The 20964-nt window shown below is 32.0% G+C and overlaps 2 protein-coding genes across 5 annotated transcripts; one reads left to right on the plus strand and one right to left on the minus strand.

The window, feature by feature from the left end:
• Positions 1-5730: 5730 nt before the first annotated feature.
• Positions 5731-10832, minus strand: TBL13 (TRICHOME BIREFRINGENCE-LIKE 13). Its single transcript, XM_085716137.1, has 6 exons — positions 10324-10832; positions 8967-9150; positions 8611-8751; positions 7983-8103; positions 6392-6526; positions 5731-6193 (listed from the first exon to the last, which is right to left on the minus strand). Exons 1-6 carry the CDS (start codon positions 10745-10747, stop codon positions 5930-5932), a joined length of 1269 nt encoding a protein of 422 aa, XP_085572263.1. The 5' UTR covers positions 10748-10832; the 3' UTR covers positions 5731-5929.
• Positions 10833-15370: 4538 nt separating this feature from the next.
• On the plus strand, positions 15371-20527 carry LOC146912807 (amino acid transporter AVT6A-like). 4 transcript variants are annotated; one of them, XM_085716141.1, is made up of 6 exons: positions 15371-15471; positions 16652-17128; positions 17752-17904; positions 18311-18514; positions 19048-19516; positions 19747-20527. In XM_085716141.1, exons 2-6 carry the CDS (start codon positions 16702-16704, stop codon positions 19895-19897), a joined length of 1404 nt encoding a protein of 467 aa, XP_085572267.1. In that variant the 5' UTR covers positions 15371-15471; positions 16652-16701; the 3' UTR covers positions 19898-20527. The 4 variants fall into 4 exon arrangements, with proteins under 4 accessions (XP_085572267.1, XP_085572266.1, XP_085572265.1 ...); XM_085716140.1 differs by lacking the exon at positions 15371-15471 and adding an exon at positions 16380-16479; XM_085716139.1 differs by lacking the exon at positions 15371-15471 and adding an exon at positions 16380-16437.
• Positions 20528-20964: the final 437 nt, after the last annotated feature.

Raw genomic sequence — 20964 nt, forward strand, 5'->3', positions numbered from 1 at the left:
GATGCATATACATACATACATATATATATATATATATATATATATATATATATATATATATATATATATATATATATATATATATGAGGGTATGTGTGTGTTTGTAATTACTCATTTTTCACATTGTCCCAACACCTTTAGGGTTTCATTTTAGAATATCATCATGATGAAGCAAGGAGGAAGCATTTTCTTAACTGTTGGAATTTTATTTGCTCTTTTCAGCCTCAACTATGGATCTGGTAACTCTATCACATCTTATTATTAATTTTAGTATTTGAACTGCTTTAATTTGCATGAATAAATTTTTCTATAGTGTCGGCAGATTACAACCATTTGTTTCGAATAATATAACGGTTATGACTGATTGACAATGTAAAATATGTTTACACTACAAATGCGTGTCAAATTAAATCCATGTTCTCAATTAAAATGAGTTGTGAAATAATTTGATATTTATATTTCTATGTCTATAATGTTGTAGGTGTGATTCAAAAGGATGATCTCATCCATTTTTGTCACCAAAGTATGACATTGAGTGGACAATGCCATGAATCTCCACCCTCAAAGCTACATATGGATCAAGGTACCTTTCCATTGCTTACATGTTTTGATGTATTCAATGCAAAATATGGAGCAAGCGCCATGACTCAGAGATGTACTTGTCAAAATCTTCCTCAGAATAAGCACATTTGCTCATGTTGTATTAATTGTGTATATACAGATGGTAAGAGTCGTTGCCAAATTCCCAAAAAATAATTAGTAAGTTATCGATATTGTTGTCGAGGTTTTAGCTCAATGGTAAGAGATTGAGTTTGTAACCTTAGAGGATGAATTTAAAATAAAAGTTGTAAAATCAGCATTAATGTGTTGCCGTTATTAATAATAATTATTAATAATAATTTTCTTTTTCTCGAAAAATCTAAGGGATTGAATTAAAAGGTTAAAGGTAAGTATAAGCATTTGCTACATGTCACATCTATGTATTGAATTTGGGTAAATAAATAAAACCTAAACGGAGTAAAGATGAACTTATATAAATTAGTGCGGTGAAACGTCTCAAGCTTATGGTGGCTTATCACGAGTTGATTAATTTTCTAAATACAATTTCAATAAACGAAAAAATAAGTCTAATAATTTTAATGGCAAATGTTGGTAATTATTTTTAGATTAATATTTACTCATTCGTTTGGGTTTGAAACCGATGACCTCCAACTGTTTAAACTTTTAACTCAAATCAGTTTAACTATATATCAAACAGACATCCAATTTTACGACCTTACATCAACGTGGTCTATTATTTAGGCCCATACTACTATGTTCTTGATTTCAAAGAAGATGTGAACTAAAGGCAAAATAGAAACAAAAAATAAATTATTATTTCCTTCTCTTCAAAGAAGTTTGAATTACACTCCCCTCCCCTCTTATGTTATAATATACACTCTCCACCCTTAATATGTAAAATTCATACTCCGAGATGCTTGAATTACAAATCTCTCCCTTAATAATTAAATATATACTACACTTTAATCTATTTTGTCATAAATAAATATTTTATGTTATATAATAATTTTGAACCACCATTTATGAAAAATAAATTAATTTCTTAATGATTTAAATATCAATGATGATTTAATTTAATTATTTTGTTATTAATTTTATAATTTAGAACATAAAATTTACTTTTGATTTAACCATAATTTATCGACTTTATTAATTTTTCACATATTTTAAATTTTATTTTGTGTTGTTTCATATTTTATAATAGGTTTAAAACTATATGTTAATGATATTGTGAATAAAAAATAGAGAAAAATATGCATTCAAACTTTCATTATATAAATTGGACCTGCAGTGTTATTTTTCTTCGACGAGTGTTAGATTTTTTTTGCTAGATTATTAGAAATAAAAATAATATTACGGAAGTAAAGTGAATGTACTTCAAGCTTCTTTGAGGAGAGATGGGGGATGGAGTGTTATTTACTCTAAAAATAATCATGTAAACTAATTAAATAAAAATAATCAGTGATAAACATGAAATACATATATGTTTATTCAAATTATTATGAAAATGATGTTTTACAAAAGTTACCGAAAAAGTCATAAATTAGAGAGATTCATGCACTATGTTAATTAAATTAGACAGATTCATGTACTATAATTTATTTAGGTATATAATTTATTATAAATTTTAATTAGCGTATGTAATTGTTAATTTATATCTGATGTTTAATTAATTGGAAATATAGATTTGGTGTTTGGTAAAAAATTATATACCAATCATTATTGTACACGTGTACACTGAATAATAGATTAAATAGATTTGACCATCTTGCATTAAAAAAAAGATTAAATAAAAAGAAAAGAAAATCTGAAGTCGAAGAAAGAAGTTTTTTTTTGAAGTCAAAGTCAAAGAAATAAGTTGTAATTTATTACACATCAATTAGAATTATCCTCTTTTTTGAATTAATTGTACACGTCTTTTTTTTTTTTTTATACTAGTTTAGATATCCGGCGTTGCCCGGGTTAGATATTAAATAAGTTTTATAAGTTTGTGTGCACGAATACACGTGTCAGTATATTAGATTGAATTTATTTAAATTTACAATTATAATAATATCATAAAAATAAATATAAATATTTCAAAAAAAATTAAAAATAAATATAAATGATGAGATGAATGTCCAATGCAAGAATAAAAAGTGTAACAAAATCAATAATGAATTAGTCCAAGTGGTAATAGTTTTGGGTCCTTTAAACATGGACTATTACTTTCCCGCCCTATTGCCTTCTCCCGCGCCCTGTAAAATTTCTAAAAATGCCCTTGTGCATTCCGGATTTTAAAATTTGGATTCATGTTTACTATTTCGGATTTTATAATACGGACAATTCTTATGTATAATCAGCCATCAGACTCTCTCACATTTCAATAGTTTTGAGTTTTCCTTTTAAAAACAACAAAAAACTAAGTAAAAAATGCTAAAAACCTGTCAAATAAAATCATAAAAATATAGAAAATAGTACCAAAAAATTCTAAAAATCAAATAAAACTAATGGAAATTTTTTCGGATTTTTCTGAGAATATGAAAAATTAATAAAAATGAAAAATGGGTCTAAACATGGAATTTTGGATTTTGAGGGGCGGAGTCCCGTAAGAAGTCCCTTCTACGGGAGTCATGGTCCTTGAATTTTTTCTGATTTTCTGGGGATGTTTCGGAGCAATCCGATCAAGTAACCCGAAAACCCGATTTTTGTTAAATAAAATATTGGTTTTTAAAAATAGAAAAAATAATAAAAATATTGAGAATGAATGTGGAAGTGACATGTGGCATAAAAAACCTTACTTTATATATATACTATTGATTGATTGATTGATGTGTAGTTTGTTGAGATAAAAAATACTGAGTGCATAAGATCAAAAGTTTGTTGAGATATTTATGTTAAATAAAATAGAAAAAATAATAAAAATATTGAGAATGAATGTGGAAGTGACATGTGGCATAAAAAACCTTACTTTATATATATACTATTGATTGATTGATTGATGTGTAGTTTGTTGAGATAAAAAATACTGAGTGCATAAGATCAAAAGTTTGTTGAGATATTTATGTTAAATAAAATAGAAAAAATAATAAAAATATTGAGAATGAATGTGGAAGTGACATGTGGCATAAAAAACCTTACTTTATATATATACTATTGATTGATTGATTGATGTGTAGTTTGTTGAGATAAAAAATACTGAGTGCATAAGATCAAAAGAAGTTTGTTGAGATATTTATGTTAAATAAAATAGAAAAAATAATAAAAATATTGAGAATGAATGTGGAAGTGACATGTGGCATAAAAAACCTTACTTTATATATATACTATAGATTGATTGATTGATGTGTAGTTTGTTGAGATAAAAAATACTGAGTGCATAAGATCAAAAGAAGTTTGTTGAGATATTTATGTTAAATAAAATAGAAAAAATAATAAAAATATTGAGAATGAATGTGGAAGTGACATGTGGCATAAAAAACCTTACTTTATATATATATTATTGATTGATTGATTGATGTGTAGTTTGTTGAGATAAAAAATACTGAGTGCATAAGATCAAAAGTTTGTTGAGATATTTATGTTAAATAAAATAGAAAAAATAATAAAAATATTGAGAATGAATGTGGAAGTGACATGTGGCATAAAAAACCTTACTTTATATATATACTATTGATAGTGAATTAATTGTACACGTATAATTTAATTAAGGGTCATGTTAACTTGTGCCCTAAGGGCACATGTTAAGGAAACCAAAATGAGCAACTTTGCATTGGAAAGCATGATAATTTAACTTTTAAGAAGTTTACTGCACGGCTTTTAATACGTATATTTCTATAATAAGTTCTTTAACATGTGCCCTTGAGGGCACAAGTTAACATTTGTCTTTAATTAAAGGCTAAAATATGGTATTGGTTCCTGCAAAATAGGTTAGTTTTGGTTTTAGTCCCTGCAAAATTTTTTTATAGTTTTTGGTCCCTGCAAAAATAGGCCAGTTTTGGTTTTAGTCCCTGCAAAAAAAAAATTTATAGTTTTTGGTCCCTGCAAAATTTTTGTTTTTGGAAATAGTCCCTAACCCCAATTATGTGATGATTTGTCACTTTTGTGCATATGTGGCATATGTGCTTACTTAATAAAAAGAATATTATTTTTTATAATTTATATAGCAATAATTATTTTTTAATTAAAAAATAATAATAATACAGATACAATAATTATTTTTAAATTTATAAAAGTGACAAATCATCACATAACTGGGGTCAGGGGCTATTTCCAAAAACAAAAATTTTTGCAGGGACCAAAAACTATAAAAAATAATTGCAGGGACTAAAACCAAAACTGGCCTATTTTTGCAGGGACCAAAAACTATAAAAAAAAAATGGGGAATTAGTCACTTTAGTCCCTGAATGGGGAGCGATTCGTCAATTTAGTCCCTGAATGCAGATAAATTGCAAAATAGTCCCTGAATGTAGACTTTGTTAGTCAATTTAGTCCCTGAATGCAGAATCCGTTAGTCAATTTAGTCCCTGAATGTAGACTTCGTTAGTCACTTTAGTCCCTGAAATTGACCATGCAGGGACTGTTTTGCATATTATCTGCATTCAGGGACTAAATTGACGAATCGTTCCCCATTCAGGGACTAAAGTGACTAATTCCCCAAAAAAAAATTGCAGGGACTAAAACCAAAACTGGCCTATTTTGCAGGGACCAATACCATATTTTAGCCTTAATTAAACAACTATCCTTTTTTTCTTTAAATTCAATGTGGGCAACTCTCCAAGCTAGAATTTAAACTTTTAAACTTTTGTTCATCAAGTTGTAGAGTCAAATCTCTTCTATTAGATCCAATTGCAGATTGTACGATTATGATGAAGGTCTTGTTATCGTAATTCTGTTATTACTAAACCATTTAATGGAAGTGAACAAAGAAATGATTGGTAGTTTACACGCTAGCTTTCTATAAGTAAAACATTTTTATACGAACATCCAATAAAAAACCACCATTTTGCCACATCATTCCACTTGTATAAAGCTATATTGAAATTGGTATGAACATGTAAAAATGATGGTCTCATTGAATGGCGGTGTAAAATTATTTACATCATCAGTTTATGGTCTCTCATTGAGGAAGTATATAGAGAATTAACATTAACAATAAAAAAATGAACATGCAGATGGGACAAAGACACATGAAAAAATTAACATAAATTGAACAAAGGTACCATAAAATGTGTAAATCTAAGACAAACAATAAACTATACCTATATATTTTTGTTACACCTAACCCAACAAAACCCTCTGCAAAACCCAATTAAACAAGAAGTTCTACAGAAAAAAATTCACTTGGACAGTACAATTTTTTGTCTATTTAGCACAAGTGACCACTTTATCAACTCCTATGTTTGATACTATTTAGATGCTCTACAAATAAGTCATTCCATGTATCTGTAATTCCAGGTAAGCACCAGTGCATGCAATCATCGTGTTTTTTTCCTCCGGCAGAAGCAGGATGAGCATCAGCCCTGAACTCACTCAAGTAAGTGATGTTCAAAACAATGAAATTGGATCCTTTAAGAGCCTTATCGAGGTGTTCATTGACCAATCGAACCTCTACGTTTGTCCCGTTATTCTTCACGGAGAAAAGTTTTTCAACCTAAAAGGGCAACAAACTTCCAAAGTCAGCTCATTCAACAATTTAGCAACAAAATAAACAGGGGCTTGAATTTAAGGTCACTGCAATGAGAAAACAGATCAATCCGATTTACAATAGGATTCACATGTCACTCTTTGGATAACAGTTCTAGTATGAGAAATACTTGGAAAAAATAATTAATAACTAAAACGGACCTACCTGTTGTGCCGATAAAGGTCGATCCCTTTGACAGGAACCACCTTGATCCCAGTCCCCTCCCTCAAAATGCCTGGGTGATTGAGTACGAAAAAACTTGATTGCACCTGGTCGTGCTCTTTCCTCTACATATGGTATCTGTGAAGAAACCACTTATCATATTAACACGTGCAGAAAGTAGACCAACGACCAATCAATATACCTACTTCAATTAGTTGTAATTTCATAGTGGCATTTGAGAAATTATTATCAAATTTATGTTTTAGGAGTATCATAATCACGATAAGTTTCCCAGAAATAATTGCTCAACTTAAAAGTTCAATTATTTTATCCGAACAGTTTCAGAATACTGATGTACAGAATTGAAAAACTGCTCAATTTAGATGTTCATTGTTTTGCAAAATATTTTGTTTTAATCCTAATGCTCAAAATAATTCCCAAATGTGTGTTGATTGGTTGAAAAGGAAGATGACCTTGACCAATATTTATACTCTGTGCAACCTTCCTCTATTTGTATCATATAAAGTGGTCATCTATAGATGTTATTTGATAGGAACCAGAATTAAAGAGAAACAAAAGAAATAGTATTATAGATTGAAAAGAAAATATTACAGAAGATTATGCCTCTGTAATCCTAGAGCAAAAGCTCCTCAGAGAAGAAATATTTCTCTCTCTCTGCCCAAAACCAATAAGGTTCCTAATTGAATAATTCTGAATTCTCCCTACTGTTGTGACCAAATGGCCTTATTTATACAAACTAAGGGCATAAACTGCCTGTAACCGCTCCTAATCAATACAAATACTGCATATTATACAAAATGCTAACTGCTCCTAAATAACTATATATTAAAATAACTGACTGTATCACCAGTTACCCTATCAATACCACTTGATACCTAACATTATTCAATAAACAAGCCGTATGTATCATGATTGAGACCTACAAAACCCTCTTTTAATGAAGCTATTAACTACAAATGGAACTGTTCAAAAAACCTAACAACCAAACTTAACTGCTAAACCGAACCACACTACAAAGAACCGAACTGTGTTAGTTTTTGAACTGAAATGGTGTTTCTAATACAGTTTACAAAATAAATATTCTAAATTTGTCTTTTCAGCATTTTTCAAGGTAAAGAGTTTGCAAACAGTTCAGTTCAAGATGCACACACTTTGGTTTAAGGGTGAAATATTGAAGAAAAAAAAAATCAGATTTTCAGTATTTTTCAAGGGTAAACAGTTTGCTAAAAGTTTGGTTCTGTTCGAGCACAGTTCAGTTCAGTTTGGCATACATAAGCATTTAAGTATTTTCAATTTTGAATTGGTTAGGTTTGGAAACTTAAGACCAGTTGCAATCGCATATGAACTTTAGACCCCTGGCTTGTGCTTGTTATTATTTTCATACATTGCAATGAAACAGTCATAATGGAACCAAATGCGCAAAATTCAGTAGATCCAATGAAAAAACTATGAGGTTGATCAGCATGATACCTAGGTAGTTGTTAATCTTTCAAGTCTCAGGTAAACTTCAGAGCTATTGGTAACAATTTATAAGTTAGTTCCTATTAAGAGGAATAGAAAGAGAAGACATTACCATGTGCTCTAAAACCATATCCAGGCCTTGATCTGGACGTAACGGAGGGATTACTGGCTGACCCTTCTTGAAGAAAAGCATAGGTGACTTCACAGGGTCAAATTTTGAAGGGGCCCACCACCTGTTAATATGAATCAAACAGAATCATATTAACCAAATTAAATTCTTCTGGTAAATTTTCTCAAAATTCTGCAACAAACAGCTACAAACATTAACTTAGAATAGGATATTATATGCCGCAAAAGACATTATCTGTGTGGTTAAACCAAATCATCACACAACTCAAGTTTTCTCAAATTGTTGAATAACAACTCTGACATCAATTCAAACAAAGGAAAATAACTAGCAAGCAGAGCAATGAAAGACATTATTTGCATTGATTTGTAATAAATCAGAACAATCAAGGGGACCATTGAAACCAGCAAGTGATAGATATTTAAACCTATAATGACAATCAAAATTCATGTAAACATACACACGAGAAGACATTCCAATCAAACCAAATCCTAGGGAACTCGTGTCCCACCCATTATATTTGTAATTTCCAACATCGATGACTAGAAAGGAAGGAGCCAAGTACAAAACATGACACATTGACATATTATACAAACACTCTAGTATTACCTACCAGTGCCCAGTGTTAAAAATTAGAATATCGTGGAAACTTGCAGCTTGTGCCCATGTATTATCCGGAACATCAACGTCAACTCTATAGCCCTCTTTGAATCCAAGTGATTCTAAGGCACCGCCATTCTCACTGGCTGACCATCTGCAATCAATCAAACAGAAGAATAAGAACCACAAATAAGCCAATAACGTGTAACAAACAACAGTATCACTACATATACTTAGTGGAGAAATTTATAAAATGGATGAAAATTCTGAAACCATATATAAAAGCAGCATGCATAGAACATACTTAGTGGAGGCCCTCACATTAATCATAAGAATAACAAAACAGCAAGCAATCTTGGCTTAGCTTACCTACCATAACGTGCGAGAAGATTAGTACGGTGATAAGCAATAGTAAGATTGTAAGTCAGAAAGGTAAATCCACGGTCAGCGCCAGCAGGTCTCCATTTCTTAACTTGTCCATCAGAGATACTGCTCCTTAGAGTGCAGAAAAGTGATACAAACATGTTCCTATTGAGTGAGTCCCCAACAAAACCTGCATTACTGAAACACACCCATTATTAAATATACCAAAAAGCACACATCTTTGATTTTGATTTCAACCTATGAAACACCAACAATAAAACAGGACACGACACCGATATTGACACATAAACACTAATAATAACTTAAAAAGAGTAAATCAGCATATTAGTCTTTGTAATTTGAACAGAGTAAATCAGCATACTAAGGATTGCTCAATTTTAGTCCAGCAAATTCCCAAAATAGTAACTTAGTCCCTTAAATTGAACAAAGTCAGTTGATTTAGTCATTTTTCCAAATTTAGCACCACGATTTTAAAGACTTATGCCTAGCTTGATTCAACAAGAGACTATTCAAGTCAATATGTAGGTTTTTTTTTTATTGATGATGAAGGATGTTGATTAAAAGAGATAGTTTAATTGATGCACTAAATTGACCAGATAAATTGCTCGACCCTTACACTTTCGAGTACCGAAAGTCTAATTACACTTCAAAAATATAAAAGTGATTGAATGTGATCACATGTGTCGATGTTATGTAACACATAGACCCACTTTTAAACTGAACTGTAAGTTCAGTTCGACTTTTGCATGTGCAAAAATTGATTTGAGGTGTAAAATTGGTTACAATATGTTTTTAGTTGTTCTCAAGTAGAATTTATTTTGCCTTCATAATTGATTCTAACATGAAGCTAGAACGTGGAGCTTCTAATTCTAGAACTGATTTTTATTGTTAGTCACTTTTACATAAATGTTTCCAAAGATAAACCATATTACATTCAACTCACCATAATCAATTTTACTAATCCTGTTTTTTTACAGCTTTTATAGTGAAAAAGTTACTTTCTTTAAACCACATTATCATTTTTAGAAGCTTTCATCAGTGTCTTACATATCATCAAAAAATTGGAAAAAAAATCTAAAAACAAACCTCTTTAGAAGCTGGTTTAGTAACTTGTGCAGAAAATCATTTTTGATAACTAATTTTTTTTCAAAAGTAATTTTATTCAAAATACAAAACACAATTCTCTAAACTATTGAGTATCAAAATCACTTTTTTTTAATAATCACTAACAAACATACCATAAATCAAATCATTCAAAATCAATTATTGCTACTACATAACCAAACATGCACTAATTGATATATAGATTTCAACAAAGAGAGATAGAAAAAGAGAATGTTACCAATGCTGGAATGTGCATGACTGGTCAAAAACCTAACAACATCAAACTGCTCAACCCCATCACATCCCTTCCCTTTCCACCTCCACTTAACAACATCACCACCATTCTTTTTATTCCCCTTTATACAATTCCATCCCTTAAAAATCTCCTTACACGTTTCATCGTATCGCGAAACGCGTGATTCGTCGTAGATCCATTTTCCATTAGAGTAATCACACGAATCGTGACGGTTGTTGTTTTTGATTTGGAAATTGTGGATTGAAGAGAAGGCTTTGATGGAAGAGGAGGAGGATGAAGAAGAAGAAGGGTTGCGGATTTGGGAGAGGAGGAAGAAGATTGAAGTGAATGTGAGAAGGGAGAGAAGTGGGAATAATGTTGAGAAGTGCTTTTTTCTTGGAATCGTTTCTTTTGTGTTTGTGGCCATTAATGAATAAGCACTTTTCGATTATTGTAGTTCTTTGAAATTGAAATTTAATTGATTTTGTTTGTGAAGGTGAGATTGAAGGTTCAGTTTAGAGTGTGAGTGAACCCCACGATATGATTCAGATTCACTGTGAAATGAATGCAAATGTGTAAAGACCCAACCAACCTTCAGTATGTTAGTTAACTCTTTGAAATTAATGTATTTTGTAAGGTAAAGTAGCAATTATTATCTGAAATTGTAAGTTTCGTCAATTACCCTTGAAATTGTATAATGTTAATTAATTTACATCCTTTGTCAAATTCCTCTGTTAGTCAACATGACGTAGCAGTTGTCTGTCTACGTGGCACCGCCGCTTGTCTGACGTGTCACGTCACGTCACGTGGTAATTTTTTTCAAATTTTTTTTTATTTAAAAAAATTGGTTTTTTTCCTTTTAAATTTGGATTTTTTTTAACGATTATGAGCAGATACCCCTTGAAATTTTGCACTTATGTGCAAAATGCTCTCTGAACTTAAAAATTTATATATATATATTTTTCTTATCTTGACTCAAAAGATATTAACGACAAACAATTAATAGTTAAGTTTAAGACTTTAAGCTCTACGATCATTCACGTTGGTAGAAGCTTAAAGTGCAAACCTTTTGGAGTAGAAAGCCTAGTTTATTATTTATTTTGGCCAAAGAGTATTGTTTATTATACATTTACAAAATTTGTAATCACTTCAACACTAAACGGATTATAGTTTTGTACTTTAACTGGCAAATGATTCCTATTTCATCGGAAGATTAATCAAATATATTGGTCTGCTTGTATGTTACTGGGGCAATGCATGATTTGAATTTCAGGTATCTTGTTATTCAAGAAAAGGTGAGAGACATAAGACATGTGTAATGAAGGCAGCCTAAAACTCAACCATTACAGTGTCCTGATTCATCATTCCTCATCTACTCCCACCTTGCCACTTCCAAATTCAAATAAGAAGGATGCTATTGCTTATATTATATTGTGCATGTGATGTTAATGACACTGTTCTTGGAAATGATATTAGGTGGCTTTTAAGTGTCTTTGACCATTAGTGCTTCCATCTTCCATTAGGTATAATTTGGAGCTCCATTTAAAGGAACACTCGAGTTGTATTTGAAGGAGATATATGTCCCATTTATTTTGTATCATAGAACCCTTTTGCATCTGCCGAATTCGACAGTACATATGTAAAGAAATATCAACACTATGCAGAATTTGGCAGCACAACACTACTTTGCGGAATTTGAGATTGATAGAAATTTTGTAAAATTGACGCATAATGAACCATAATTTCATAGTAAAATATTTCTTTTTAATTCAAGTTTGTAACTCTTTCCGAACATAATTATGAATCGAGGTTCTCTGTTTCATAATTAATATACGTGTTAACGAAGACCTAACAAAAAGCATAAGAAATGTTAATTTGATATAAAGAGAAAAACACATTTTAGAACCACAAACTGCAGTTATCTCTTTCCACACCAAGTTTTCATGTCATGAACATAATAATTAGAGCAACATTGTGCTGGTTGATCATATAACTATTGTCTCTTCTCATTGTAAAGTTATAAAAGAAATGCATTTATGTTATTTAAATATTTAGATTGATCCATTGACAAGAAGACTGCAGCTGGTTGACCCGACTGGGGAAATTATATTCAATGACATATTTGAGTTCACATTTCTCTTTACATCGACATTACCGTCCCTATTTTTTATCATATCAACTTTTAGGCAGCATTTGACTTCGGTAAATCTTAAAGAAGCTAGGAAAGAGGCTTTAAAATAATCCCACATCGAAACCAAAATGTAGCAAGATAATGTTTATAAACTTTGATACATACTGTACATGTTGTAATGATTATGATGAATAGTAACATGGTAACATATGTCACTACTTGTCGTTATTTATTACTTTTTATATTAATGTTTATAAGTTGTAATTTTTATCTCATTGGCATCCAGAAAATTCTCAAACATCCTAACTAAGTAGGCACTCTTGAGAATCCCCCTGAAGCGGGCTAGACCCTCCAAGAAAAAAGAAAGACTAAAATAAAACTAGGGAAATCTATATGTAGGCCAACGTCTCTAAAGAAAGGCTCCCGTATAAACTCTGTTAAAGAATCCGACCACCAAGCACCTTGAACCATGTGTCCATGATTCGCTACCTTATCAACACAATCATTGCCTTCATGGAAAAATATGAGATATAACAATTAACAACATATACCTGACGCATTCTTAAATGCCGGTAAAGCACTATTGGAGTCGCTTTCCAACCAAACATTCGACCACCCCTTTTGAGTCGAATGCTCCAATGCTAAGATATGCCAAATAATTTCCAATTCAAAAACCAAAAAGGACCTAGATTGCTAGCAAAAATCCCCAACAAGGTACCTCTGTTGTCCTTGAAAATACCATCGCAAGCTGCATGAAAACCCACCATTGATCCATCTGTATTGACCTTAATCCAAGGAGCCGATGAAGGATTCCAAAAAAATAGTGAAGATATCTTTAAAGCGGCGATAATGCGGAGAAATGATGAAGTCCTCTAAAAGCCAAGTGTCAGAGTGCAAACAATGGCCAATAGAAGTGTTACCACTCAAAGTAGTCGAATACGAAATTTTAATCTTCGCAGCATGCATAGACACCTTGTCAGAAGAAAATCTTAAAATATTTCTCACCACATAATGAATGCAAAGTGTGAATAATTGCTGCATTATACAAATCTTAAACCTAAGATGAACAAGGGGAAGGAATACGAGAGAGCAAGGTGGAAACGGATGTAACATTTATAACACGTCGCAACTTTGAACCTAGCCAATCCCAAAGCTGCACCGCAAAAGGACACCGAAATAACGGGTTTGTGGCCATTAATGTGATTTTCGATTATTGTTGTTGTTGTTTCTTCTTTGAATTTGGAATTGAAATTTGATTGATTTTGTTTGTGAATGTGAAATTGCAAGTTCAGTTTAGAGTGAGGGAATTAAGAGACGATATGATTCAGATTCACTTTGAAATGAATGTAAAATATATTATCTGGACTCTAAATCACTCTTAGGGTGTGTTTGGTTTAGGACAGAAGATGTTAAGAGAGAATTAGGTCAGAGAGAGTTTGAGAAGAGAAAAATATGTGAGAAATATGGTAGATTTGATGTATTGTTTGATATAAGAGAGATATAAGAGAAATATAAGAGAGAAGTGTTGATTATTCCTGAAAGTATCAAAATACCCCCTATCTCTCTATTTGCACATTGACTTTTTTTACACAAAAAATGCAATGTTTAAAGTTGCACATTTTCCAATGAAGGCAAAGTTTGTAAAATCACAATATATTTTCTTCACTTCAATGAGGAGAAAGAATCTTTTGATGGGACCCACATATTATTTTCTCTCTTCCTTACTTCTCCTTCCAAACAGGACATGTTGCTCATCTCTCCTCAATTTCTCTCTTCTTAACTTCTCTATTCACAATTTCTTCTCAATGGACAAAAATATTAAAGCTAGAAACCCTTAGTCTCTAGCTTTTATTAATATATCTTTGTTATTGTCAAAAATATAAAATATATACTTAATTGAGAAAATTTTGTAAAAGATAATAAATAGTTTGAAATATTAATATAGTCAATGACTAATTTAAAAATGAATTACAAGGAAATGAACCAATTTGATGGTTTATTCAATAATTGTGAAATTACTTATTTTTGCTTATAATCAAAATCAGAAAATATCATTTTTTTTTAGGATGAACAGGGCTAAAACATTGGTGAGCTAAGGCGGACAAGTATGCAACTAATTTATATGTAAAGTTAGCATAGATCTAATTATTTAATTGAATGCGTAAGTAATTGTTTGAAGTTGATTTATCAATTTGAATCAAACAAACACCACACTACGACGAGAAATCATACGACATCACACTAAGATGACGAACAAAACTACGACAAGACGACAAAATTACAAAAAAAAAAAAATCTACTTCTGTGTAAAATTAGGGGAAACAAGATGAAGAAGGGCGACTTTGTCAAAAAAATGATCCAAACACACTTTCTAAATGAAGAAAATTAAAGGGAAAACCTAGAGACCCAAATCTTCTCGAACCCTTTTTGTCACGCCGCTCGACTTGTGCTGATCTCAACCACTTGTTTGTGCTATCACATACGATCAAGGGTATTTGAACAGCTGAAATTCACGCATGTCCATACGACCACTTGAAAGGATCAAGAGAAAATAAACTAGGACCGACTACATTGTTGGAGACTTAAAAAAAGCGATATAAAGTACTTACAAATCACATTTCAAAAAAGGTCCTCGTATGAACGATGCGAGTTAAACTCACGACTCGTGGATGAGTCAACTACTTAATCCTTATCAACCGAACCAAAACCTTCCTTGTCATTGTCAGCATTGCCATGTTGTAACTTTTTTTAAACTTTTCATGAATAGGATCAAAATTAAACTTTTCCTTTTTTAGCAAATCAATAGTAGTATTAAACATTGTAGATAGTAATAATGTTTTAATAAAGTGAGTAATTTTACTAAAATAAAATGGATTAGATCAATGCATGAATTTATTCCCAAAAAAGACCAGTGCACAAATCCTTACAACAATTTCAAGTAGGAAAATGGTAACGTATTCGTTGCACTCGCTCGTTCATGCTTGTTCTGTTCTGCAACTGTTTGGCTCCATACAAAACAGGTTTGGTTTCTTCGTTACTAATTAACGAATTACATTGCAATTAAAATTAAAATTACTCCAATTATCATGATTATGTTGATTTCATTTTCCTTTGTTCATTTCATTTAATGTGCCTGCATTTTATGCCACAAATATAAGACATGAAAGTGCTTTTGTTATTATTACTCAACTTTGCCATCTCATCCTTGAAAGTGACATGAATTTTAATAATGAAACGTGAATCTTATGACTTGTTTTTATGATATTTTTGTAACAACTTGAATCTTTGATGGATCCAATAATGCAAACCCTTATTTTCAATATTCACCCAAAAAAAAAATATTATTTGATGAGTAAGTACTTTACGTTACATCATTAGAATAACAAAAAAAAGTAGTAGTAGTTTATGTTACATCAATTTCAATCATTAGTGTGTGTATGTGTGTTTCTCTCTCTATTGATATTTTGTTGTTAGCCCATCTAATTCTGATTTTTGATAAGCATATAACACCGACACTTTTGATTGAAAATGTGTTTTTTGAAGTCCAGCATATGTCAGTGTTTGACACTGACACATGTGGTTACATTGAATTATATTATTTTTTCAAATTATCAATGTCAACAATTAAGTATTTATGTTGTGTTTGTGTACGTGCTCCATTGTATCCTCACGGCTTCTTGAACCTGCTATGAGACTAATCATCAAATCGTCAGCGGACATGTAGTATTTTTTTACTAGGGTTGGGCTACCCTCCGAATTGACGACACTAGGAATCAAACCTGAATTCTGGGACAGACATGATGTCATGTCAACTCTCCCAACATGTTGGACTATTTGATTGACTTTACAAACAAAAATTTGCACCTAATTCTCACAAAAAATAAAGAGAATTGAAATAATATCTATCAATAATCAATATTCACCACCCACTTTGTGCTGTGCCATTATTATGTTTTTCCTTCATTTGGTTTTTTAGTTCCACTTTTGTAAGATTCTTTAAACTCAACCAACAAAATCTATTTGGATTTGTATGATTCAGTGCTTATTTTGATAGATATTTTTATGTTCTAAATTACGATACAACATAGTTTTTGTCTTTATTGAACTTTCATTTAGTATCATGCTTTAAATTTTGTTTTTATTCCAAAGTTTGAATCTTTTCTTCAACTTGAGAAATGAGTATGTGTTCTTTTTTGACAGTTTCAAGAAGCTGATTTGAAATTTTGAGAGAGAAAACTTGAAAGCTGAAAATGACAATTGAAACTATTGCACCTGAGAAGAAGAAGAAAACAAGGAAGAACAAGGAGGTTGTGGGCGAGAATGCGCCTTTGTTACCTAAGTCTCAAGAAACCGATGTCGAGTTACATGAATTTAATGGAGCTTCATTTTCTGGAGCTGTTTTCAATTTATCGACAACAGTTATCGGTGCTGGGATCATGGGCTTGCCTGCTTGTGTGAAGAAGTTAGGGATGGTGCCTGGTCTTATTGCTATAGTCCTGACAGCATTTTTGACAGAGAAGTCAGTTGAATTCATGCTCAGGTTTTCAAGGGCAGGGAATCTTTCTTCCTATGGAAGTCTTATGGGGGATGCCTTTGGGAGATATGGAAAAGCACTTTTAGAGATATGTGTTGTTATCAATAACGTTGGTGTTCTTATTGTCTACATGATTATTATTGGTAAAGACCATATTCTTAAAAGTCTAGTACTTAAAAATTTAATTTTACTATTATCATTAGTTTGGTTTTCGTGTATGTTTGGATCTATAGAGAAATGACGCTTCAGATTGATGGTGTGATTGGTGTTTTACATGTGTTGACTGACTCTGACACGACACCGTTACATGTGATTACATTCAATTACTTCAATGTGGTATTTGGTGTCTGTGTCAGTGTTTCATTGGTTTGGACGAATGATCAGTTTGGTGAAATCACGGTAACCTGTGATTTTGTTAGAGATACAAAGTGTAAATTTTGCCAAAATCACAGTGGCCTACTGAGATTCCGTTAAGAGTAATGATATTTTGACAACCATTTGATGACAACTTTTTTGACAACCTTACTTCCCTTTCTTCTCATTGGTCAAAAACAATAGAGAGAAAAAGGAAGAGAGAGGATAAGTACATCATGTGAGTATGAGAGAGAAAGTTGTACAAAAGTTGTCATAAAATGGTTGTACAAATATCATTTCTCTTCCGTTAAACTCATCACTAATCCAAACATGCACTCGTTGATTAGCCATAAGTCTCTTTAGACAAGAACTTAAGGTTCTATAACTCAATTTTGGTTTGATCATATTGTAGGTGATGTGGTTTCTGGAACAACGTCAAGTGGAATTCACCATTCTGGTATCCTTGAAGGATGGTTTGGTGTCCACTGGTGGACTGGGCGTACATTTGTGCTTACTTTTACAACACTCGCTGTGTTTGCACCTCTGGTCAGCTTTAAGCAAATTGGTGAGTGGTTGTGCTTTTCTTGTATTAGTTGATGTGAAAAATAGAACTATTTTAGTAGTTGTCTCACTTATAAAATTACGAGTTACTGGTTATAAATTAGACGATAGTGATAGGAAGATGACTGAAACACTGTCAGTGCTCCATAGCTTATCACTGAAGTATAAATTGGTCTATCTTTACAATCGAGTTTTGTTGCTAGGTTGTTTGGTTTTGTTACAAATTGAAACAAACTTCTACTTGTGTTCAAGTGTTTTTGCTTACTTGAATTAGAACATTGAAAATAGTATTTATATTAGGATTTGGATACTTATTGTTTATGTTTTTGTACCTTAGTTTTAGATGTTTTGTGGCACACCTGTACACTGCCTATACCAATACCGGTACTCATTCTCCGTGGTTGTTGCAGATTCATTGAGATTCACATCTGCATTATCAGTTGGATTAGCAGTTGTTTTCCTTATCATTGCCGTAGGGATCTCAATCATCAAGATTATAAGTGGTGGCATTGGGATGCCCAGACTCTTCCCGGTCATTACAGACGCAGCTTCAGTTTTCGATCTATTCACTGTAGTTCCTGTGCTGGTGACTGCTTACATCTGTCACTACAATGGTAAGAAAAATTTTCTGACCTTTGTCTAGAACTAATTTCTCTCGTTTTAACACCCTTATGCTTAATAACTTCCGTAACTCTGAATTGGTTATTGATTTGCATTAAAAAGTTCAAGGACTTCTGACCACTCTTTTCAAATTATTTTGTTTATTTCTGGTTGTGTACCAGTCGTCCGAACTGGGAACACTAAAATTTATTAATCCAAAATGATTACCTACATTTTGCGGTTTAGGCTTGGTTGTTTGATGTGGTTGAATAAATTTCAAGCTGATTCCCAAGTACTGATAAACACTGGCATCTAGCGGCTATAGCAGTGCTATAACATAGCAGAATTTGAGTAAATTGCTATTTTTCCGCGCTATGCTATCAGTACTTACATAGTGTGGTCAAATAGTAGCTATAGGGGTGCTATTTTCCATCATCTGAGATTGACAACATTGGATAACATGATTATAGTTAGCTATCTATATCCACCTGTTTGCGTCATAGATGTATAACCTGGTGGTTCAATTGTGTGCGCTCTTTATTTGCAGTTCACAACATAGATAATGAACTGGAGGATTCCTCATGGATGCATGGGGTCGTGCGTTCTTCCCTTACTCTATGCTCTTCAGTTTACTTACTGACAAGCTTCTTTGGGTTCCTCCTATTTGGTGACGATACTCTTTCTGACGTTCTTGCCAATTTCGATACTAATCTTGGAATTCCTTTTGGTTCTGCACTCAATGATGCTGTTCGTTTTAGCTATGCTGCGCATCTCGTACTTGTATTTCCTGTAGTTTTCTATGCATTGAGGGTTAACATAGATGGTCTGATATTTACCTCATCAAGAAGGCCTTTGGTTGTTGATAACTTCAGATTTGCGTCAATTACTATTGCGCTTGTCGGCATTATCTACATGGGAGCAAATTTCATACCTAGCATTTGGGATCTTTTCCAGTTCACTGGAGCAACTGCTGCTGTTTGTTTAGGATTCATATTTCCAGCTGCAATCACTCTAAAGTAAGTTTGATCACCGAATTCATTTCATTCTAAAATGGATTTTGCTTTATAGTTTGAATCTATTATGGTGTTTGAAACAAACACTTACTAAATGTTTCACTAAATAATGGTTTAAGATTTCTAAGATACTTAGTTATTGCTCCCTTAAGTTGTTTTGTAGAAGATTTTGTGTTCATGTTTTTCTGATAATCAACTCAACAATTATCACTAAGCATTTTCTTTTTGTACAGGGATCGACACAACATAGCAACCAAAACAGACAAGATTTTGTCCATCTTTATGATAGTTTTGGCAGTCTTGTCAAATGCCGTGGCTATATACAGTGATGCTTATGCTTTAATCAATAAGAATAAACAAAATATGAACGATTTCTTGATTTGATAGCTCACAGTACAGGTATTTCCATACATTCAGATGAAAGGAACATAATTTGCTATGGTTATATTAAATTAATTTTCTCAATTGGGTTCGGAGGGTCGATTATTATATAAACAAAGCTACCGTGTGTACAAATATTCATCAAAAGTGTGTGAAGGCCGGAAACTTGTTCAACATTGTTTGTATTAGAGTACTGTTAATTGTACACAACTGTCGACATGTCTGGAAAAGACAAAGAAGATAAACAAAAAACACAAAACCGTATGTTTATACGGTGTTCGACAACATATTTGTTATCAAAAAATCACTTCTTATGTAACTGTGGAGGTTCTGTTGAATGTACCTCTATTTGTTGGTACTTGTATGCATTATCAATGGCTTAAGGGCCGTCCTGTTGCTTATGAAAGAATGGTTAAGTTCAAGAATTTTTGGGCAAGACAAACAGAAATTTAATCATAGATTTTGAAATTGTGTGGCTTGTTAGTAGTGTGTTTTTCTAAATTTCCGTAGAAATTGAACATTTGGTGCAATGGTATTGCACAATTCTTATGTAATTAAATATTTTTCAGATTAAGCATTTCATTGAATATATTAGCAACTTGCATATCTATTCAGATACATTATTTCATTGAACGTGTGTGACCGTTGTTTTGACGTGCTATAGTTGACAATGTTCGTTGGTTTTGAGATTGGTCGAACTTTCTAAATGAAGTCTGAGTTGTGTTTATTGTTGATTTTTTAATCTCGTCTTTGTGATTTCTTTGATGATCAATATAAATGCCACAAAATTCTTCCAATTTGAAATAAAAATGGCCGATGTTACTGCAGGATGTATAAACAAAAATGTTAACGGGTATTTACCACGAATATGAACACAAACTATGTTAGATTTGACTTTCTAGATATTCTCAATTATAGCAGCTTAAAATTGGACGTCTACTAAAAGATAATGAAGTGGTTACCAAAGATTTGTAAATAAAGAAAACATTGGGTGTTGGGAAAAAATTGTCTCTTGAACCATATTCATTTTTCCTTATTAATAAATACATTATATTTGAGGGGTGATTTTG

The sequence above is a fragment of the Medicago sativa genome, chromosome 6 (assembly GCF_051527215.1).
Source record: "Medicago sativa cultivar Bolivia chromosome 6, Bolivia_mono, whole genome shotgun sequence".
Lineage (NCBI taxonomy): Eukaryota > Viridiplantae > Streptophyta > Magnoliopsida > Fabales > Fabaceae > Medicago > Medicago sativa.